The sequence below is a fragment of the Scyliorhinus torazame genome, chromosome 1 (genome assembly GCF_047496885.1).
Source record: "Scyliorhinus torazame isolate Kashiwa2021f chromosome 1, sScyTor2.1, whole genome shotgun sequence".
Lineage (NCBI taxonomy): Eukaryota > Metazoa > Chordata > Chondrichthyes > Carcharhiniformes > Scyliorhinidae > Scyliorhinus > Scyliorhinus torazame.
In genome coordinates, this window is record NC_092707.1 from 26,632,715 (window position 1) to 26,656,360 (window position 23,646).

Consider the following 23,646-nt stretch of genomic DNA (forward strand, 5'->3'; position numbering starts at 1 on the left):
ATCACTACAGATAGATTTATTGGTAAGCCATTTCAGGATAGAATTAAAAGTGGAGTATTGATCACCCTCCTTCTTCTCAACATTACCTGAGATCTAACAGCCAAGCTGAATGAATGATCTGCATGCTGAAATCTCTAATTCTCAAACGTGGACAGACCAAGCAAAATCTATACATTGCAATGTTACATCTGAGAGCGTGATCTTTCAGTGCAACACTTCCATCATAGGCAGAGCTGATTTTTGGCAGACCAGCGCTTACCAGTTTACCTATTCTTACCCACTCTATTCTCTCAGAAACTAGAACAATGGGCGAAATTCTCCCCCAACGGTGCGATGTCCGCCGACTGGCGCCAAAGACGGCGCCAATCAGACGAGCATCGCGCCGGCCCAAAGGTGCGGAATGCTCCGCATCTTTGGCGGCCTAGCCCCAACATTGAGGGGCGAGGCCGACGCCGGAGGGATTTCCGCCCTGCCAGCTGGCGGAAATGGCGTTTGTTGCCCCGCCAGCTGGCGCGGAAATGCGGCGCATGCGCGGGAGTGTCAGCGGCCGCTGTCAGTTTCCCGCGCATGCGCAGTGGGGAGAGTCTCTTCCGCCTCCGCCATGGTGGAGGCCGTGGCGGAGGCGGAAGGGAAAGAGTGCCCCCACGGCACAGACCCGCCCGCGGATCGGTGGGCCCCGATCGCAGGCCAGGCCCACCGTGGGGGCACCCCCGGGGTCAGATCGCCCCGCGCCCCCCCCACGACCCCGGAGCCCGCCCACGCCGCCTGGTCCCGCCGGTAAATACCAGGTTTGATTTACGCCGGCGGGACAGGCAATTTCTGGGCGGGACTTCGGCCCATCTGGGCCGGAGAATCCAGCGGGGGGTCCCGCCAACCGGCGCAGCCCGATTCCCGCCCCCGCCCAATCTCCGGTACCGGAGACTTCGGCGGGGGCGGGGGCGGGATTTGCGGTGGCCAACGGCCATTCTCCGACCCGGCGGGGGGTCGGAGAATGACGCCCCATGTTTTAAACAACAAGAGAAGGTGGCCAATCTGCACATTAAAAATGTGGGCACAGAATTGACAAGTTTAGAGTTGGGACAGCAGGTTTGTATCCCGGATCCCACAGGATATACGTAGTAACCAGTTGAGGTGACAAGAATTCTTTCGGAACCAAGGTCCTATGAAGTCATGGCACAAAAAAGTGCAACAGTGAAGTGTAACTGAGATCAAATCTCATCCATTCCAGCTCCTCGCCCACTGTATAGCCCTATTCCTTCTCGGACAAGGTCCCACATGCAACCAGGAACAACATCCGAGGATGACAGCCCCACAGATCACTCTGAGCTATTAAAGAAACCCCCCAACAAGGCTACCATCACAAGATCTGGGTGTATCAGCAGATTACCTTGACACTTTAGGGAGTCATATATTCATCAGTTCCTTGCACTTATGTAATGGTAACTAAACATGAACTTGTATTGAAGATAGTTTTTCTTCTTTAGAAAGGGGGGTATCTTTAAAAAGAAAGGGGGATGTTGTAATGTGCCTTTAAGGGATATCTGCATGATATCACTAGAAGGAAAATGTGTCATGTAATCCAGTCTTAGTTACACCGTTGCCTTGAGCAGAGCACACACACACAGCTCTGTCACCTTCAAGCTTTATCCCTATATATTACTGTTCTCATGTGCCTTGTCTGAATGAATGAACTCACAACGTGTTATTCCAATCTCGTGCAAGCAATTGGTGCCTTGTGTCTTGTACAATAAATAAGTCCAAGATATGGGGCGGGATTCTCCGTAATCGGCGCGATGTCCGCCGACCGGCGCCAAAAACGGCGTGAATCAGTCTGGCATCGCGCCGCCCCAAAGGTGCGGAATTCTCCGCATCTTGAGGGGCCGAGCCCTCACCTTGAGGGGCCAGGCCAGAGCTGGACTGATTTCCGCCCCGCCAGCTGGTGCGGAAATGACTTCGCCAGGCGATGCATGCGCGGGAGCGTCAGGAGCCGCTCACGGCATCCCCGCGCATGCGCAGTGGAGGGGGTCTCTTCCGCCTTCGCCATGGTCTTGACGGCACAGATGGGCCCCCACGGCACAGGCCCGCCCGCGGATCGGTGGTCCCCGATCGCGGGCCAGGCCACCATGGGGGCACCCCCCGGGGCCAGATCGCCCCGTGCCCCCCCCCCCAGGACCCCGGGGCCCACCCGCGCCACCTTGTCCTGCCGTTCAACAGGTGGTTCAATCCACGCCGGCTGGCGTGGGTTGACAGCGGCGGGACTTCGGCCCATCGCGGACCGGAGAATCGCCGGAGGTGGGCCCGCCGACCAGCGCGATTACCGCCGACCGGCGCGGCGCGATTCCCGCCCCCGCCGAATCTCCGGTGGCGGAGAATTCGGGACACGGCGGGGGCGGGATTCACGCCGGCACCCGGCAATTCTCCGACCCGGTGGGGGTCATCCATGCTGTACCTAACTTCACTGTACAATGCCAGTTAATTCTTTCTCGGCTCTTCAATGCCCCAAAACTCCTTTTCTCCACTTTTGGCTGCTTCCTCCCAACTACTGTTTTGTAAAACCTCAATGGAAAAACACATCACTATTGCGCATTGATTTATCTTATATTCTCCTCTGCTGTATATTTCCTCCTTGTCTTCCACCACAGACCTCAAAGCTCTTTCAAACAAAGATGCTGTGAACAGAGAGAATCATTTGAGGCAGCAGCGTTATCCCAATTCCCCCTTTTCCCACCTGCTGCCCTCCGTCACATTTAACGGGTGTATTCTCCCATTGAGAGGTTCACTCTACCTGGAGGTGAGCTGCAGACACACGCCCAGCTTGATTGAAGTCCAATGATGCTACCATTGAGAATCGAGTTGTGGCATTGTTCTGTGGGGTGGAAATGGTGCCAAAAGCTCGGAGAATGGTGAACATGGCCTGGATCTTCCCCACTGAATAAAAATGGGGGAAAAAATTATATTTCCAAACTAACTTAGCATTTTACAATTTAGATATTCTTTGCACCGATAGTTTCATGACTCAATGACTTGTTTTGAGAAGGGCTTGAGTTTTATGGTCATTGACGTTGAGGTTGCTTAGGTTGATGCCTTGAATAATTGGCAGTTTTTCACCTTTCCACTTCCAGCATCCAGGTCAGGTTTTGTACATTAAATGCAACACAAAGATCCTTCTTCACCTTTCTCCCGACAATCAGGAAGGTTCTCTCTGGGTGGTAAAGTCAAGTTCTTTACAAATATATTGCAAGCTGCACAAAAACTGCCAGAGAGTAAATCTCCCTCCAAAGCATCTTCAGAATGTCTTCACCATCACTGGCGCGAGTGACATTCCCCCTTCCGACATCAGCAATCCCATCCCTTCCCATCTAATCCACTCGGGAGGAGGTCGCCAATTTTGTGCCAAGTTTTCACCGAATTGAGAGATTCCCAAATCATTGCACTTTGCGTTCTCATAGCCAAAGGTGAGTCTCTCATCCCACCTGTGGGGGGCTGAATTCAAATCCGCTCTGACAATCAATCCCTTGTATTAATTAGAGGAAAGGTTAACACGATATCGGAAAATATTTGTAAATGATATCAGAACGCAGGCTAATTTCCTACACTGCCGTTTCTGTGCTTTTGAGACTGAGGAAGATAGCGGAGATGGACTGCAGCAGCGATTGATATGACGAACCGCCAACTCGAAGAACAAGACCTCAATTTGGCCTCATCATCTCCTATCCCCCCAACAGCCAACTTCTTTATAGATAGTAGATGGCCCCATCCAAAACTTTGCATCTCTCAGTATGAACCTGTTACAAATTGGGACGGGGGCCGTGGGGGGGATCACTCTGCGTGTATAGTTACCTCTGACTGGGTCGAGGTCAGGGTGGGCATGATTCCTATTCCATTAAAGTCCCACCAGTGGGAGTAACTTCAAGAGAGGAAGTTGCAGGCCTGATTCAGGCATGCATGTCAATAATGGTCACTTGAGCAGAACACTTGTGGGAGATCAATACCTCGTGAGGGGTTAATGGGGAAGATTTTCAATTTACCGATCGAATATATTAGTGGGATTATGGATTGGCCGTCCATAATAGAAATCAATGGGATAATGGGTGGTGTCTGTAACAGCCAACTAATCCACAGTGCCAGTTTTAGACCTGATTAATAAATTAACCCCAATATCTTTAAAAAAATATATTTTGCTCATCCCTAATTGCCCTCGAACTGAGTGGCTCGCTGGGTCATTTCAGAGGGGCAGTTAAGAGTCAACCATATTGCTGTGAGTCTGGAGTCACATGTCAGCCATGAGTGGCTTCTCTCAGGGACATTAGTGAACCAGATGGGTTTTTCGAACAATCAATGATAGTTTCATGGTGACCATTACTGAGATGAGGGGCAGGATTCTCCGACTCCCCGCCGGGTAGTAGAATCGCCAGGGGGCGGAGTGAATCCCGCCACACCGGCTGCCGAATTCTCCGGCGGCGAGGTTTTGGCGGGAGCGGGATTCACGCTGCGCTGGTCGCCAGCCGCTGGCCGATTCTCCGGCCCGCGATGGGCCGAGTGGCCACCCGTTTTCGGCCGGTCCCGCCGGCGTGAATCACAACAGGTCCTTACTGGCGGGACCAGGCGCCCCGGGTGGCCTGCAGAGTCCTCGGGGGAGCACAGGGGGATCTGACCCCGGGGGGGTGCCCCCACGGTGGCCTGGCCCGCGATCGGGGCCCACCGGTCCGCGGGCGGGCCTGCGCTATGGGGGCACTCTTTCCCTCCGCAGCGGCCGCTCTCAACCTCCGCCATGGCCGGTGCGGAGAAGAACCCCCTGCGCATGCGCTGGGATGACGCCAGTACACGCTGGTGCTCCCGCGCATGCGTCAACCCGCGCCGGCCGGCGGAGGCCCTTTGGCGTCGGTTGGCGTGGCGCCAAACCCTTCCGTGCCGGCTAGTGCGGCACCAAACAGTCCGGCTAAGGCCTAGCCAAGGTGCGGAGGATTCCGGCGCCGGAGTATCCCGCCCGCCGGTTCGTGGAGAATCCCGCCCTAGATTTCAATTCCAGATTTTATTACTTTAGGGCGCAATTCAGCAGTCTAGAGTTAAAGCCTGCTGAAAGACACGTTAAGCGGCTGGAGCGACGAGAAACACCCAGCTATCCAAAAGCACTCTGCCGATGTTTTTCGGCTCAGAGAGCTTCTCCTGGGTAAGGCCGCACTTCGAGCTGAAGCTCGGCAACAGGAAAGGCTCCTCGCAGATCAGGGCACCATTTTGACCGGCAGCCCCGATCTACCCCCCACCCCCCATTCATAGACCCGCCGTCCTGGCGGGTCTACCAGGCGCGGCCAATGAGTCCCGGGCACCGGGTAAATCTGGCATCCGGCTACTTGACTGAACCGTTCGGCTAATTTAAATATGCAGATCAGGATCTCACCCTCATTATCACGCAGGGTGGGGTAAGTCGGGTGACCCGCTGTCGGCCTGGCCACCGGAGTGGAACCCCGATTTGGGGCCAGCGCGATTCACCCGTTGTGCCCGGATCCACGCCAGGCACAATGGGGGTCGCTGAATCGCGCCCTTCATTTCAATTCCCCCAGCTGCTGCGGTGGGATTTGAACCCACATCCCGAGTGCATTTGTCTGGACACCTTGATTACCAGTCCAGTGACATTCCCACTGTGCCGCACTCAACCCTTCAGGACAGATGGGTTGGCAGGAGAAGAAAATTGGCAAGAAGGGTAATTTAACCTGAGCGTAATAACAAAAGGGTTTGGAATTTAAGGAGGACAATATTCGAGGAAAGGTTGGAAGATCTGGTTTCACCTGTCACTGTTGTGCCCACACTGCCGGCCGTTCCGACTATGTACTCAAGAGCAGATTGACAGCTTGTCGTCTTTCCTGCACCACTCCACCCGAGCGGGATGATGCTCTGGTCTTTTCGGTGGATCAGCATATTCCAATAGGCTCTCTGCGCCACAGCAAATACATGGGGTGGCATTCCGTCCTTCTTACCCTTGAACAGCTGGAAGTACAAAGAAAATGAAAGAAAAATGAGTGACCCTTAGGTGGCGGTCGCACGTTTGGTGGCTCATGCCAGAGCCATTGTTTGTGGCCCTTTGCACCCAGGGGAAAGATTTAGGTGAGGTTTTGCGGGAAAGTTCGAGGTACTTCAAGGATGTCAAAAACCGGAAAAAATGAATCCAGGGGAAAAGGGATGGGCGAGAGTCCGCCGTCGAGCATGGTGAGGAGCACAGCGGGATGAAAGATGGCGGGAGAAGACTCGCTAGGTGGAGCCACGCCCATCACAGTGGGAAAGATGGCCCAGGTGATGGCCGTGGAGTCTGAGCGGCTGTTCTTGAAACATTTCGACAGGCGAGGGACAGAGATGATGACCTCGCTCAAGGAGTGGTGAGACCCGAGCCCCGATGAACGAGGCTCTGGCAAAGACTTTGACGGTGGTGCGGGAGCAAGGAGAGAAAATGAAGGAGGTGGAGGAGGCATTGTCGCAGCGTAGTCACCAGTTCACCTCGATGGGGGAGGAGCTGCGGAAGGTGATGGAGATTAATAGAGGGCTGAAACTGAAAGTGGAGGACCTGGAGAACAGGTCACAAAGGTGGAACTTGAGGATCGTGGGTTTGCCTAAGGGGCTGGAGGACCAGATTCCTACAGAGTACTTTGCGGAGATGTTTGCCAAGCTGATGGGGAAGGGGGGGAACCCCTCTAGGAGTTGGATAGGGCCCACCGGTTACTCCAGCCGAAACCAAAGGTGAATGAGCCGCTGATAACTGTGATCATCTGTTTCCATAGTTATCAGGTGAAAGAGAAGGTGTTGAGATGGGCAAAGGCGAAACGAGAGGTGATGTGGGAAGAGAGTGGTATACGTATATAACAGGATCTCATGACGGAGAGGGTGAGGAGACGGACAGCCTTCGATCGGGCAAAGGTGGCATCGTATAAATGCAACGTCCGGTTTGGTATGGTCTACTCGGCAGAGACGGTTATTTCAAGACGGTGGTGGAGGCGGAAGCGTTTGTGAAGACGGAAGGCTTAGAACTGAACGGAGTTTGGACTTTGACGGTTTTTGTTCTGCTTTTTCTGTTATGTTGTTCTTTAACATTATTGCTGTTTGTCTTTATGTGTTTTTGTGGGAGGGGTCTATGGACTGGGATCTGTGGGGACTTGGGTGGGGATCTGTCCGTGTTTTGGGGATTAGGGGTTTAGTGTACTGGATTGTGCTGGGTGTTTGGTAGGGTTGGGTGTGGGGGAATTGATGTTGGTGTTTCTTCCGTGTGGTGGAAGGGGCTCTGGCAGGAGATGCCTCACTAGCAAATGTACGTTGGCTGGTGAATGGGGAGCAAGGTGGGGGGAGGGGCCGTGGTTGTTGGAACCTGTCTGAACAGGTTTAGCTGGGCCTGGGAGGTGTGAATGGTGGGGGGGGGGGCGGACGCGATACTGGTTGAGGTGGTTTTGAGAGGGTGTGGCAGTGGGGTTGCGGATGGGGTGGCAGTATGGCAGCAACGAGGGGTAAGGTACGACGGGATCGGGAGGAGGGGCGGGTGAGAGACCCCTGGTCCAGGTGGTGACGTGGAACGTGCGAGCGCTGCGGGGACCGGTGACGCGAGGAGAGTTTTCTTGCATGGAAAGAGTTTGAAAGCCAACGTGGTGCTGCTGAAGGAGACTCATTTGAGAATGAAGGATCAGGTGACGCTGCGGAAGGGGTTGGAGATTGGGTAGGCCAGGTATTTCACTCGGGCTTCGAGCGCAGGGCCCAGGGGGGGTAGCGGTGTCGGTGGGTAAGAGGGTGAAGTTTCAGATGGAGAAAGTGGTGGCCGATCATGGGGGTAGGTACGTAATAGTGATGGGTGCACTGAAGGGGGGGGGGGGGGGGGGGTGTTGGTGGTGCTGGCTAGTGTAGACACCCCGAATTGGGATGATCTATGATTCATGAGTCAGACATGAGGGAGTTTCTGGGACAGTTGGAGTGCGCCATTGTAGGAGAGGAGGCGAGGGCAGTGCTGGAGGAGTCAGTGGGGACTGAGTAATGGGGGTGGCGTTAGGGAAGATGGAGGTAAGGCACCGGGGCTGGATGGTTTCCCGGTGGAGTAAGAAGTTCTTGGGTAAGTTGACGCTGTTGTTGGTGGCGATGTTTGAGGATGCGGCGGTGAAGGGGGTCCTGTCGGAGACGATGGGATGGGCATCCACCTCTTTTCTGCTAAAAAAGGACAAGGACCCAGCAGATTGTGGGCCGTACAGACGATTTTGTTATTAAACGTGGATGCCAAGATTTTAGCAATGGTGTTAGTGATTTGGTTGGCGGGTGCCTCCCGAAGGTGATTGGAGGAGAGCGGACAGGGTTTGTGAAGGGAAGACACTTGTTGTCTAATGTGCGGCGCCTGTTGAATTTGGTGCTCTCTCCGGCTGAAGGGAAGGAGGTGGAGGTGGTGATGGCGTTGGATGCAGAGAAGGCGTTTGACCTTGTGGAGTGGAACTATTTGTTTGCGATACTGGCGAGGTTTGGGATTGGGCCTATGTTTGTGGCATGGGTGAGGTTGTTGCCTGGGGGTGAATGTGCGTACAAACAAGATGAACTCAGGATACTTTCTTTTGTATTCCAGAATGAGCACAGTAAGAAGTCTTACAACACCAGGTTAAAGTCCAACAGGTTTGTTTCAAACACTAGCTTTCGGAGCACTGCTCCTTCCTCAGGTGAATCGCAGGGTGAATGAGGCAGGGTTTCCCTATGTCCCCCTTCAGTTAGCGCTGACAACAGAGGCCTTGGCTGATGTGCTCAGAAAAATATAAGGGGATAAGTGGGGGGGGGGAGATGTGGAATATAGGGTGGACCTAGATGCGGATGAAGGCTAAATTTAGAGGAAAAGTGAGTGTTTTGTATGTTCTCCTGTCAGGTGGGAGGGGGGTGCGTGGGGGTTTTACCATTTCAGGTGGCGCCAACCCACTTCAGGTATTTGGGCGTGCAGGTGGTACGGGACTGGGCGTTGTGGGTGACGTTGGAGGCTGTTTTCTGTAAGGGGGCGGGGTTGCGGGCACTGACAACGGCGCCACTCCCGATTACCCCAGGGAGGTATACTGGTAGCCCAGTGGTGGTGGCCATTTTGAAAATTTGGAGGCAGTTTCGGCAGCACTAGGGGAGGGTCAATCTGAGGGAAGATGATGTCAATCTGAGGGAACCATAGGTTGGAGACTGGGAGGGTGGACGCGAGGTTTCGGGGTTGGGTGGAACGAGGGCTGGCGGAAGTAAAAGATTTGTTTTTGGAAGGTCGATTTGCGACCTTGAAGGAGCTGGAGACAAAGTATGGGGTCCACCAGGGGGAGGTGGGGTGGGGTTTCATATTAAAGGTCTGCCCCACCTTCCCGGTGGCACCGCCCTCCTCGTTGTGGGAGGGGAGGTTGTCAGTGGGCTGGGTCGGAGGGGGACTTGTCCCGGCGATACATGGGAAGATCTTGGAGGACAGGGTATCTCTGGAGGGGGGTCAAAGCTAAGTGGGAGGAGTTGGGGATGGAGCTGGAGGAGGGGTTGTGCTATGAGGTGCTGTGGAGGGTGAATGCCTCAACCTCATGTGCGAGACTGGGGCTGATTCAGTTAAAGTGGTGCATAGGGCATGCTTAACAACGTCAGGATGATCCAGTTGTTTGAAGGGGTGGTGGATGTGTGTGAGTGGTGCGAGAGGGGCCCAGACAGTCATGTGCATGTGTCCGAAGTTGGAGACATTTTGGGGGTCATTCTTTCACGCCATGTCGCCGATCTTACATGTGGACTTGGAGCCCAGTACCCTGGGAGTCGTATTTGGGGTATCGGACTTGCCGGAGTTGCAAACAGGAGCAGGGACAGATGTGTTAGCCTTCGCCTCGATGTTCGCTCGCAGGCGGGTCCTACTGGGGGTGGAGGTCAGCTTCCTCACACTGCCTCGGTGCCACTGAGAAGCAATGGAGTTCCTGTGTTGGGAAAAAGTGAAATTCACCTTGAGGGGACGAGTGAGGGGTTCCACAAGAGATGAGGTCTGTTTATATATACATTTTGGAGAGCTAGTTGCCGCTAACGGGTTGAGCGGAGAGGGGTAGGTGGGTTTGTGGGGCTGCTTGGGGGCTATTTCAGTTGCAAATGTTGTGTTGTGTGATTGTTAAAATGTCAAAATTTGAATAAAAATGTTTTCAAAAACAATTTTTAAGCACTACATTGGTGAATTATCTGGGATCCAGTGTTCATGACATCACAGGCAGAATCTTGCGGCCCTGTTGCAGTGGGGACGGGGCTGGGAGATACCGTGCGTCGTTCAAAACACCATTGACTTCAGTGGGACCGGGAAATCCCACCCCTGGGAGGGGCCATAAAATTCCACCCCACCTTTCCAAAATTTCCTCCTGGAAATGTTTATTTTCCAAACCCATAAAAGGTTTTTTTTTTTTTGGCCTCTGTGATGACATCCTCCCCTTGGGTCAGTGTGTACTAAAACAGATAACTCTTACAATCCTCTCTCTCTCTTTCTCCAATTCCGTTCAATCTCGGTTACCTTTCCTGAGTAGTTGGAAACGGTGCTTGACGGCCTGATAATGATGAGATTCGGGCCTGCCTTAGTGTGAATGAGCTGAGATCCGTAGCGCTGCTGAAGCACATGGAGGACGCTGGACTCGTTTAGGCTGATGAGCTGCGCAAGATCCTCGGCGTAATCCAGCTTGGGTGGGTTAGTCTGGGTCAGAAACAACAAGAAAAAGGGAATGGATTTGGTGGACATAAAGAAGTCACAAACGGCAACTGCATTAAATCTCCTGGAATCAGAGGAACTGCAGGGTTAGGATGGAGGCGGAGGGGAAGCTCTTCTCTCAGAGGATCGTTAGTGTTTGGGACTCTTTTCCCCAGCGATCGTCGGAGGCTGCATCATTGAATATATTCAAGGCTGAGTCAGATTTGTGGTCAGCAAAGGAGCAGGAAGGAAAGTGAATTTGAGGCCACAATTAGATCAGCAATGATGTTATTGAATGATGGAGCAGACTCAAAGGGGCTGAATGGCCTACTCTTGGTCCTATTTCTTATGTTTATTATATATATATATATTATTTTATATATATATATATTAGGGGCTGGTTTAGCTCACTGGGCTAAATCGCTGGCTTTTAAAACAGACCAAGGCAAGCCAGCAGCATGGTTCAATTCCCATACCAGCCTCCCTGAACAGGTGCCAGAATGTGGCGACTAGGGGCGTTTCACAGTAACTTCATTTGAAGCCTACTTGTGACAATAAGCAATTTTCATTTTCATTCATTTTTCATTAACTACTTCCACAAATTAGACAGAACAAACAATTCAGAAGTGACATCTATGGATGGTTATGACCACTTCACCAGCGTCGATAACCTCATTGCTGCTGTGATACTTCCTGCTTACAAAATAGTCCACTTTTCTCAACTCCTACATGATCATTCTGCTTTACATTCTGGAATACTTCAACTCAAATTGATTTATCAAGATCTAACAACCTGTCACAAACAGAATGTATTGCTCCTGTACAGCCTGGCATCAGTATCTTTTCTCTGGAAAGAGGTGCACCTGATCTTGGAGTGTGTATTTTAATTAAGCAGCAAGCTTAATTACATTAAGCAGCCAGCTTTGGTGAGTTTAAAATGAAGAAAGGTATCCATTCTCACACTGAGCCCAAATTAATACAGATCGCACACACTCAGTCTCAATCACACACGCGCACACACACACATGAACACATGCATAAATACACATGCATGCACACACAAACACACACATTAGACACAGATATGAGTCATGCACTTTTACAGATTACAGTTATCTTAATATCTAATTTAATATCTCCCATGGCAGGCCTGTGGTCATTTAAAAGGTTCGATGGTTTAAAGTTGAAGTGCGAGTTTTGAAAAGCAAAGGGTTGACAGCAAGTTGTGAGGCTTTTTGGAGTTGAATATCAAGGAGGTTGGTTCTCTGGCATACCTTGAGCTGGAACAGATTAGTTTTTTTTAATGTACCTGATATCTCAAAAGTTGTTTCCGAGTCTGATTCACAGGATGTCCAAATTGATGTTTCTGATGCCTTTGGTGGAACTGCCTTTGGCACACAGCTCTGAGATGATCTTTTAAACTGATGAAGAAAACATGGCCATCTCTATGTGGCTTATCACAAGTTCAAGGTCTTTTCCAAATAGGAGGCGATATTCATGTTGATTCACCATCCTGTGTGGTGGGTTAATACCTCTGAGGGTTTGGGACTGTCTTTGTTTTAGAATGACCCATTCAAATCAGAAAATAGCCCTTTGGTTTCAGGGAAAGGTATTGGCTCATAATAATAATCTTTATTAGTGTCACAAGTAGGCTTACATTAACACTGCAATGATGTTACTGTGAAAATCCCCTGGTCGCCACATTCCGGCGCCTGTTTGGGTACACAGAGGGAGAATTCAGAATGTCCAATTCACCTAACAGCACGTCTTTGAGGACTTATGGGAGGAAACCGGAGCACCAGGAGGAAACCCACGCAGACACGGGGAGAACGTGAGACTCTGCACAGACAGGGACCCAAGCTGGGAATCGAACCTGGGACCCAGGCGCTGTGAAGCGACAGTGTTAACCGCTGTGCTACCATGCAGCCCACGATCTGGAATGTTTATTGGTTCCTTCTTGAGACAGGGGCGTGGTCCTAATCCACAAAAGATGTCAGGTGACTTTGGGCAGCCATCGTTTCTGGCATTTTTGTCCAGATTTTTTTTTAATATAACATTATTTTCACGTTCAGAGTATGGTTGCCAGTGGTGGGCATGACACACCCCATACAACACCTGGAATAAACGTTGTCCATCGTTGGTACAGCCACCAGCTAAAATCCACCTCAGGTTGGTTGCCTGACTACCAAGAAGTGACAGCGCACAAGATGAAGAATACCAGGTGTGAAGAAGTTTTGGATGATATCACAGTATGTTAAGCAGGCTGGTGTAGTGCTGTCATAACTTCACAAGGTGGAGCTCACACCTACAGCCTGTCACTGCACAAACAGCATTCAACATTTGAAGGTCAGATCATTGTACCATTGAGTGGTTTTGAATGTAGGTTGCAAATCCAATTAAATCCCATTGTTTCTTGTTCTTAAAACAGGGAATCACAATATTGCTCTATCCTCTCTCCATAAAAACAGTAAGCTTCAATGGGAAGGATTTTATAATAATAATCTTTATTGTCACAAGCAGGCTTACATTAACACTGCAATGAAGTTACTGTGAAATCCCCTAGTCACCACACTCCGGCGCCTGTTCGGGTACACGCACATCCTCCCCGTGTGTGCGTGGGTTTCCTCCGGGTGCTCCGGTTTCCTCCCACAGTCCAAAGATGTGCAGGTTAGGTGGATTGGCCATGATAAATTGCCCTTAGTGTCCAAAATTGTCCTTAGTGTTGGGTGGGGTTGCTGGGTTATGGGGATAGGGTGGAGGTGTTGACCTTGGATTGGGTGCTCTTTCCAAGAGCCGGTGCAGACTCGATGGGCCTAATGGCCTCCTTCTGCACTGTAAATTCTATGATAAGAACCGGAGTACCTGGAGGAAACCCACGCCGACACGGGGAGAACGTGCAGGCTCCGTACAGACAGTGACCCAAACCCGGAATCGTTCTGCTGGCAGCGCACCCCTACCCGTGGGTTTCCCGGTGGCGTGGGTGGCTACAGTGGGAAATCCCATTGGCCAGTGGTGGGGGCCGAGAATCTTGCTGCCAGCAATGTTTCGCCGCTGAGAAACACTCGGCTGAGGGGGCAGATAATTCATCTCTCCGTCCTCCAAAGAGGGCGCTGCCAGAAAGGGGTGTCTTCCTCAAGGATCCCTGCTTTCGGAAAGGTAAAGTCACCATAATCCCAGGTCGCCATAGGCTGCTTTCCCCTTTGAGAGGGAGAGCTGACAGGGGGTGATTTAGCCTGTGGATCACCTGACCTCAGGCAAGGGGCAACGTTGAGAACGCGAGGCCTTCCCCGCCTCCCTGCCGATTATCCCTGTGATTTCTCATGTTGGCCTTACCTCTCAATGGGCTCCTCCATGCTGAGGCACCCTCATGGCTCTGGCCCACCTCAGCGGTATCCACTTCTCATGGTGGGACTGCTGAGGCACTGGAGCACCTCTGATTGCATCAGCAGCCTCAGGATCAACACCAGGACCCTTAATCAGGCTGTGAGCCCAAAGACAACCAATTAGGAGGCCAACTCCAGTAAAATTGCTGTCCCCTCCCGCGATTGTCCCCCACTTCATCCTGATGACAGAGTTCCAAAGCCTGAGGGCAAATCCTGTCCAGTGGGTCCAAATGAGGCCTCAGCTGAACAATTGCGTCTGTCTTGTGTACCACACTTTAGGAAAATGTGAACGCTGAAGCGAAACTGCGTAAAACATTCACAAAGGTGAGTGACTTCAGTTACTTAGATAGATTGGCGAAGTTGGCAAGGTTTTTCCTTGGTGAAGAGCAGGTGGAGAGGAGATTTGATAGAGCTACTCAAAATCAGGAGAGGGATGGGCAGGGCCTCAGGGCAGAGAGGAGGAAAAGAAATCTATTCCCACTGGTGGGAGGGTCGAGAAACAGGGGACGTCGATTTAATAGGTCATTGTCAAAAAAAGCAATCGTGACATGTGGGGAAACGCAGTGGTTCATCTGGAATGGGCTGTCTGAGCGTGTGGTGGAGGCAAAGTCAATCGAGGCATTCAAGAGGGAATGGGGTTGTCATCAGAAAAGGAGGAATGTGCAGGGCAATGGGGAAGAGGTGGGGGACTGACACTGGGTACATTGCACATACGGAGAGCTGAAGCGGATACAGGGCCCAAATGGCTTCCTTCTGAGTTGTAACCTTTCTCTGATTCTGCAATTCTGAGATTAGAACATAGAACATTACAGCGCAGTACAGGCCCTTCGGCCCTCGATGTTGCGCCGACCTGTGAAACCACTCTAAAGCCCATCTACACTATTCCCTTATCGTCCATATGTCTATCCAATGACCATTTGAATGCCGTTAGTGTTGACGAGTCCACTACTGTTGCAGGCAGGGCATTCCACACCCTTACTACTCTCTGAGTAAAGAACCTACCTCTCACATCTGTCTTATATCTATCTCCCCTCAATTTAAAGCTATGTCCCCTCGTGCTAGACATCACCATCTGAGGAAAAAGGCTCTCACTGTCCACCCTATCCAATCCTCTGATCATCTTGTATGCCTCAATTAAGTCATCTCTTAACCTTCTTCTCTCTAACGAAAACAGCCTCAAGTCCCTCAGCCTTTCCTCAGAAGATCTTCCCTCCATACCAGGCAACATTCTGGTAAATCTCCTCTGCACCCTTTCCAATGCTTCCACATCCTTCCTATAATGCGGCGACCAGAATTGCACGCAATACTCCAAATGCGGCCGCACCAGAGTTTTGTACAGCTGCAACATGACCTCATGGCTCCTAAACTCAATCCCTCTACCAATAAAAGCTAACACACCGTACGCCTTCTTAACAACCCGCTCAACCTGAGTGGCAACTTTCAGGGATCTATGTACATGGACACCGAGATCTCTCTGCTCATCCACACTGCCAAGAATCTTACCATTAGCCCAGTACTCTGTCTTCCTGTTATTCCTTCCAAAATGAATCACCTCACACTTTTCTGCATTAAACTCCATTTGCCACCTCTCAGCCCAGCGCTGCAGCTTATCTATGTCCCTCTGTAACTTGTAACATCCTTCTGCACTGTCCACAACTCCACCAACTTTAGTGTAATCTGCAAATTTACTCACCCATCCTTCTACGCCCTCCTCCAGGTCATTTATAAAAATGACAAACAGCAGTGGCCCCAAAACAAATCCTTGTGGTACACCACTAGTAACTGGACTCCAGCCTGAACACTTCCCATCAACCACCACCCTTTGTCTTCTTCCAGCTAGCCAATTTCTGATCCAAACAGCTAAATCTCCCTGAATCCCATGCTTCCGTATTTCTGCAGTAGCCTACCATGGGGAACCTTATCAAACGCTTTACTGAAATCCATATACACCACATCAACTGCTTTACCCTCATCCACCTGTTTGGTCACCTTCTCAAAGAACTCAATAAGGTTTGTGAGGCGCGAGCTACCCTTCACAAAACCGTGTTGACTATGTCTAATCAAATTATTCCTTTCCAGATGATTATACACCCTATCTCTTATAAACCTTTCCAAGATTTTGCCCACAACAGAAGTAAGGCTCACTGGTCTATAGTTACCGGGGTTGTCTCTACTCCCCTACTTGAACAAGGGGACAACATTTGCTATCCTCCAGTCTTCTGGCACTATTCCTGTTGACAAAGATGACTTAAAGGTCAATGCCAACGGCTCAGCAATCTCCTCCCTAGCTTCCCAGAGAATCCTAGGATAAATCCCATCCAGCCCAGGGGACTTATCTATTTTCACCCTTTCCAGAATTGTTAACACCTCCTCCTTATGAACCTCAAGCCCTTCTAGTCTAGTAGCCTGAATCTCAGTATTCTCCTCGACAACATTGTCTTTTTCCTGTGTGAATACTGACGAAAAATATTCATTTAGCACCTCTCCTATCTCCTCGGACTCCAAGCACAACTTCCCACTACTGTCCTTGACTGGCCCTACTCTTACCCTAGTCATTCTTTTATTTCTGACATATCTATAGAAAGCTTTTGGGTTATCCTTGATCCTACCTGCCAAAGACTTCTCATGTCCCCTCCTGGCTCTTCTTAGCTCTCTCATTTGGTCCTTCCTAGCTAACTTGTAACTCTCGAGCGCCCTTACTGAACCTTCATGTCTCATCTTTACATAAGCCTCCTTCTTCCTCTTGACAAGTGTTTCGACTGCCTTAGTAAACCACGGTTCCCTTGCTCGACCACTTCCTCCCTGCCTGACAGGTACATACTTATCAAGGACACGCAGTAGCTGTTCCTTGAACAAGCTCCACATTTCCATTGTGCCCATCCCCTGCAGTTTTCCTCTCCATCTGATGCAACCTACGTCTTGCCTCATCGCATCATAATTGCCTTTCCCCCAGATATAACTCTTGCCCTGCGGTATATACCTATCCCTTTCCATCACTAAAGTAAACGTAATCGAATTGTGGTCACTATCACCAAAGTGCTCACCTACCTCCAAATCTAACACCTGTCCTGGTTCATTACCCAGTACCAAATCCAATACGGCCTCACCTCTCGTTGGCCTATCTACATACTGTGTCAGGAAACCCTCCTGCACACATTGGACAAAAACGGACCCATTTAAAGTACTTGAACTATAGCGTTTCCAGTCAATATTTGGAAAGTTAAAGTTCCCCATAACAACTACCCTGTTGCTTTCGCTCCTATCCAGAATCATCTTTGCAATCCTTTCCTCTACATCTCTGGAACTTTTCGGAGGCCTATAGAAAACCCCTAACAGGGTGACCTCTCCTTCCCTGTTTCTAACCTCAGCCCATACTACCTCAATCGACGAGTCCTCATCAAACGTCCTTTCTGCTGCCATAATACTGTCCTTGACTAACAATGCCACCCCTCCCCCTCTTTTACCACCTTCCCTGAGCTTACTGAAATATCTAAACCCCGGCACCTGCAACAACCATTCATGTCCCTGCTCTATCCAGGTCTCCAAAATGGCCACAACATCGAAGTCCCAGGTACCAACCCATGCCGCAAGTTCACCCACCTTATTCCGGATGCTCCTGGCATTGAAGAAGACACACTTTAAACCACCTTCCTGCCTGCCGGTACACTCCTGCAACTTTAAAACCTTACTCATGACCTCACTACTCTCAACCTCCTGTATACTGGAGCTACAATTCAGGTTCAGATTGGTGTGAAGTAGGAACTTACACGACTAAAATTGGTGTGCCGTGTATTTTTCTGGGTGTGAAGGGTTATGCTGCCTCTTCATAACCGCAGCACGGTAGCACAAGTGGCTAGCGCTCTGGCTTCACAGCGCCAGGGTCCCAGGTTCGATTCCCCACTGGGTCACTGTCTGTGCGGAGTCTGCACGTTCTCCCCGTGTCTGCGTGGGTTTCCTCCGGGTGCTCCAGTTTCCTCCCACAGTCCAAAGATGTGCAGGTTAGGTGGATTGGCCATGCTAAATTGCCCTTGGTGTCCAAAAAGGTTAGGAGAGGTTATTGGGTTACGGGGATAGGGTGGAAGTGAAGGCTCAAGTGGGTCGGTGCAGACTCGATGGGCCGAATGGCCCCCTTCTGTCCTGTATGTTCTATGTTCATTTGATGGTTGCGGCACATAGCACAACACAACCTGCACTGTCGGCTGACCGCATGCACATGTAGCGAGCTTCAGAACCTGCAAGGCGAACACCCGTTCCACTAGTCTCCAGCAAGTAAAAGTCCCTCTTAAAGGGAAGCTGCACCAGAGAACAGAAGGCTGTGAAAAACTTAGAATTGAAGCTATAAGGTGAAGAAGAATAGAGCACTAGCCCAGGAAGAGCGCCCCAAGATTCACTGATGTCACATTGGAGGTACTGGTCGCTGAAATGGATGCGAGGAGGGAGGCCCTGTTTCCGTGGAGACCCTGACACCAGACCCTGTGGCGGGATTGGGTGGTGGCCAGGAAGGGCAGTGCCCAAAATCTAGGCCCGAGGACCAGGCAACAGTGCCAGACGATATTTACTGTCTGTTCAAGGTGGTGAATTCATCTTCACGTCACCTCACATATCCACCACACCAGTAATCTCTCAAACTGTTCAACAGTAATCACTCGTCCTGCACCATTCACTAACACACAGAACCCCGGCCAAATATCCACATGTACCATTTCACCCCCCATCAATCACCACCGCCCCTCCCACCCCTTTCCTAGGATTGTTGTAAAATCCTCCGAGCTGAATGACCAATAGCATTTTTACATCCACAATCTAATGCTTTACCCACATATAACAATATATATGAAAGTGAAAATAGTCCCCAAGGACCAGAGGCTACCCTTCCCTTTTGAGAGCTGATTTAACCCGAGGGTCACCACACCTCAGGCGAGGGACAAGGTTACGAAGGCGGGCCTTCATGGATAACTCACTCAATATACAGCCAGAGATTTTGCAGGACCACCTAAAGTAGAGATTATCCAAAGGTGTACGGTGACATAGTCAGGGCGATATGATGTGATTGATTGTGGTCTTTGAAAACAGTTATTTGAAGCATCCGTCTCAAAGTCTGGTCGAGTGAAGTGCTTCGCCACCACATTGGCATCACCCCACAGCTGAAGTTGGCCCAAATCTCACGGGAATCCTCCCCTTCTACGCACACCAAGGTTCCTGGAGGAACTGAGACGCCGGCCTGTTTTCAGGTTCAGTCCCCGAGTTAGCTTGACGAGAGTCAGGTGGTCGCAATTAGTCTGACTGCCGCATGATGGGCTGAGAGTGAAGGACATCAGCTGGAGTTCCAAAGATTGATTTTTACCCGGTACGGCCTGTGAAAAACTGCTCGCATCAGGACACCCGGTGTGGAGAGTGCAAGGTTCAGCTGTGGGAACTTACACTTCATAGAAACATAGAAAACAGGAGCAGGGGGAGGCCATTCTGCCCTTCGCGCCTGCTCCGCCATTCATTATGATCATGACTGATCATCCAACTCAATAGCCTGTTCCAACCTTCCCCCCATGTCCTCTGATCCCTTTCATCCCAAGAGCTAGGTAACAATAATAACAATCGCTTATTGTCACAAGTGGGCTTCAATGAAGTTACTGTGAAAAGCCCCTCGTCGCCACATTCCAGCACCTGTTCGGGGAGGCCGGTACGGGAATTGAACCCGCGCTGCTGGCATTGTTCTGCATTGCAAGCCAGCTGTTTAGCCCACTGTGCTAAACCAGCCCCAAACTGCTTCTTGGAAACACACAAGGAATGAGGAATACTCACTTTATGAATAAGCTCTTCGTCTGTGTCTATGATCATGTTGTCACTTTCAATACGGATTCGAACTTGCCCCTCTGGAAGTTCTGGCGTTCCAACGTCTGGTTTGAGCACCGTGGCTGATGACAGGTGGGATCAATATATTTGGGGGGGCGGGCGGTGGAGGAAGAGGTGGGGAAAGAAAAAATATCAATCAGAAAATGCTTACTGCTGGTCGGACTAATGGTGCTGAAGTTGCATGGGGGTGCATCTGGTGTATGTCAATTGACTACAATTTCATTTTTTTAAAGAAAGTTAGAGCTGGATTTATGTAACACCCTCCACAGTCTGGCCTTTCACACTGGCGAGGATAGCGGGACCCGCACCAGATTCTGCACTTGTAGACCCATTAATTATGCACAGGCAAGTTCCCTTCTGACATTCTTCACCAGACCATGCGGCATGTCAGAAACACAGAGGGAAAAGGCTAGCAGCCTCAAGAAGAAATCCATTCCTCAATTGAACCACCCTCTCCCCAAGCCCATCACCCGCGAGGCACCATGCCTCACTTGGACCTCCACCCATCGCATCTGGAGTCTCCATCCATCCCCTTCCAGTAAACGATGCGGTATCCCTTGGACCCCCTTATTTGTGAGGTTTTCATGCAGCCTTAAGGGGTCCAGCTTCCCTCCCCTTGGTCTTCCCTCTGCCATCCATTGTTCATCTTCCTCATCCACCTCCTTGTCCCTCTGCCTGCCATTGTCAGCCCTCGCCCTCCCTCCACTCCTCGCACAACCCGCTTTCCATATTGCCCCACTGTTATCATCAAGTCACACACACACTACCCCCCGCCCACAAAGACCCCACCACACACACCCCAACCACTGCCCCACTGATCACCTCACATTCCACACCTGGTCAAACTTTGAACCTTTGTTGCAGTGGCTGCATGCATCCTGAACACAGTGCTCTACAGATAGACAGTGTTGTGTGTGTGTGTGTGTGGGGTGGGGTCGGGGTGGGGTGGGGGGTGGGGGGGGGAACTCCTCAGCCCCGGGTGCAGTACTTAACCGAGACAGTGGCACAGGAGGGTCCATAGGTCCAGCAGAAGGGTCCTGTCCATGAAGACCAGCTTGGCACGGAGATGGAGGGCACTCCGCAAGTAGTGGGGGTGTGGGGATGACCTTGGCAAGATTGAGTGGGCCCGCAGTCCCGTCATGGCGAGATCTCGGTTTGAGATTTTCCCGCCGGTGATGCAATTAGGCGCATCCCCAAAAAAGGGTGTGTGGTGGACGGGGGGGAAACAGGGTCAGTACCAAAGATAGCGCGAGGGGGGAGAATGTACCCTAATATTTCCGTGGTTGGCGAGGGGCACCCTGAAGATTGTAGGGAGGGGGTCCTCCATAACCGTGGGGAGTGAGGGGTGTAGGAAGGAGTTAATTTTTTTCGCAGATTGGGGTGCCTTTTATAGGTGGCACCCTGATCTCTGTGGAGCCTTGTTGGCTCTACCAGGCCATGCCCTGTCAGAGTTACGGCACAAACCACACTACACACCCCCAATTTTTATTTGACAGCGGCGGAAGGTCTGGTCAGAAAACCTGCTGTGTTTTCAGTCAGAACCCGACACGTTGACAATTCTTTGGGAAAATTCCACCAAAGTACAATCACAGTTGCTATGCAGATAAAAAAAATCAGAGGGTGTGGGTGTCGCTGACAAAGCTCTTTGAATTGAATCGAAAGAGAAAATGCTGGAAAATCTCAGCAGGTCTGGCAGCATCTGTACGGAGAGAAAAGAGCTAACGTTTCGAGTCCAATGACTCTTTGTCAAAGCTTTGAATTGAATGTCTCACTTTCAGAGGGCATTTAAAGGTCAACCACATTGTTGTGGATTTGGAGTCATTTTGGGGGCCAGAGCAGGTAAGGGATAGCAAATTTCTGAACCAGATGTGGTTTTTAAATCTATCGAATAGAATTGACCTATTTAATTCCAGATTTTTACTGAATTCAAATTCCATCACCTGCCATAGTGGGATTCGAACCTGGGACCCAGAATATTACCTCAAGCAGCTGGATTGCTAATCCAGCAACAATACCACTACACCACTGTCTCCCTGAGATGACCACTTTATACACAAGATCCAACAGTAAGATGAATGAGAATTCATTTGTTTTCCATCGTATTGGTTGAGGGCAGAATGTTGGCCAGGCGAACTCTGTCCTTCGCTGAATTAAGCCATGTGGTCTTTAGTATAGAAATGGTTAACATCTCATCCAGATGAATGATAGATGAATGAGGGGTGCAAGGTCAACAGTGGGGTTGCCACCTAGGATTAAACGTATTCCTGGAGGTTTCATCACATGACTTGCCGCCACGGTCCAGCCATTAGTTGACCAACACATCCATCTTTGTGTCACACTGCTTTCATACGCTAATTGGAAAGCAAAACAACTCATTACCCAATCAACATCCTGGGGGTTACCATTGATCAGAAACTGGACTAGCCACATTAATACTGTGGCTTCCAGGGCAGGTCAAATCCTATGGTGAGTAACTCACCTCCTGACCCCCCAAAGCCTGTCCACCATCTACAAGGCACAAGTCAGGAGTGTAATGGAATACTCTCCACTTGCCTGGATGAGTGCAGCTCCAACAACACTCAAGAAACTCAACACCATCCAAGGCAAAGAAGCCCGCTTGATTATTCCCCTTCCACAAACATTCAAACCCTTCACCACCGGAAAACAGTGGCAGCCGTGTGTACCATCTACCAGATGTACTGCAGTAACTCACCAAGGTTCTTTCAACAGCTCCTTCCAAACCCACTACCTCTACCATCCAGAAGGACTAGAGCAGCAAATACCTGGGAACCCCACCACCTGGAGGTTCCCCTCCAAGACACTCACCACCCTGATTTGGAAATATATCGCCGCTCCTTCACTGTCACTTGGGCAACATCCTGGAACTCCCTCCTTCTGAAGGGCAATTAGGGATGAGCAATAAATGATGGCCTAACCAGCGACACCCACATCCCGTAAATTAATTTTTGAAAAATTATGTTTGACCGTGACTTATCTGATGAAGGAGCTATGCTCCAAAAGCTAGTGATTCCAAATAAGCCTGTTGGACTTTAACCTGGTGTTGTAAGACTTCTTACAAGGCTGAGATAGATAGATTCTTGGGAATCAAGGGTTACAGGGAAAGGGCAGGAAAGCGGACGTGAGGAATGTCGGATTAGCCATGGTCCTATTGAATGGTGGAGCAGGCTTGAGGGGCCGAATGGCCTACTCCTGTTCCCATTTCTTATGATCTTAAAATGACAAAGAAAACAATCTTTTTTAATGTCACGATGATTTTCCACCAGGATTGCATCCAGCAGTGTCCTGACATTTTATCTTCAATTCCTGGTGACCCCTGGCCTATCGTGGAGGGTTGGCAACCCTACGCAATGGAGAGGCCCGTGTTCTTCCTCCAGATCAACCCACTGATGCTCAGCCCCGGCTGCAGGTAATTCCTCATTAATACTTCAGCAAGGCATTAATTGGAAGAAAGATTATGTACTCATGTCTTTCAGAATTTTATCTGGATTCTATCAGAGCATCCACAATTTAACAGGTTATCAAGACTACAGAATAGTTACCTAACGTAAATCCTTCTTTGTTGACATACCAGACTCGGTCAGTCTCATACCAAACATCGCCATTCACCTACAAACAAAGAAAACAGCAAATTCAAGTTCAGCTGAATCGTAATTCACTGCTGCATAAGATAAAGTTGCATGGCATTAAGGGTAAAGTAGTAGCATGGATAGAGGATTGGTTAATTAATAG

At 50.4% G+C, this 23,646-nt stretch overlaps 1 protein-coding gene across 4 annotated transcripts in view; it reads right to left on the minus strand.

Annotated features, from left to right (window-relative positions):
* The window catches only part of LOC140391704 (unconventional myosin-XVIIIb-like), a 546,871-nt gene that overhangs the window by 447,219 nt on the left and 76,006 nt on the right, over positions 1-23,646 (minus strand). For all 4 annotated transcript variants that reach the window (XM_072476590.1, XM_072476756.1, XM_072476499.1 and 1 more), the window contains 5 exons: positions 23,457-23,523; positions 19,846-19,958; positions 10,493-10,669; positions 5,787-5,985; positions 2,786-2,928 (listed from right to left, as the gene is read on the minus strand). In XM_072476590.1, the coding sequence (XP_072332691.1) occupies positions 2,786-2,928; positions 5,787-5,985; positions 10,493-10,669; positions 19,846-19,958; positions 23,457-23,523 (699 nt within the window). The remainder of the gene's footprint in view (positions 1-2,785; positions 2,929-5,786; positions 5,986-10,492; positions 10,670-19,845; positions 19,959-23,456; positions 23,524-23,646) is intronic.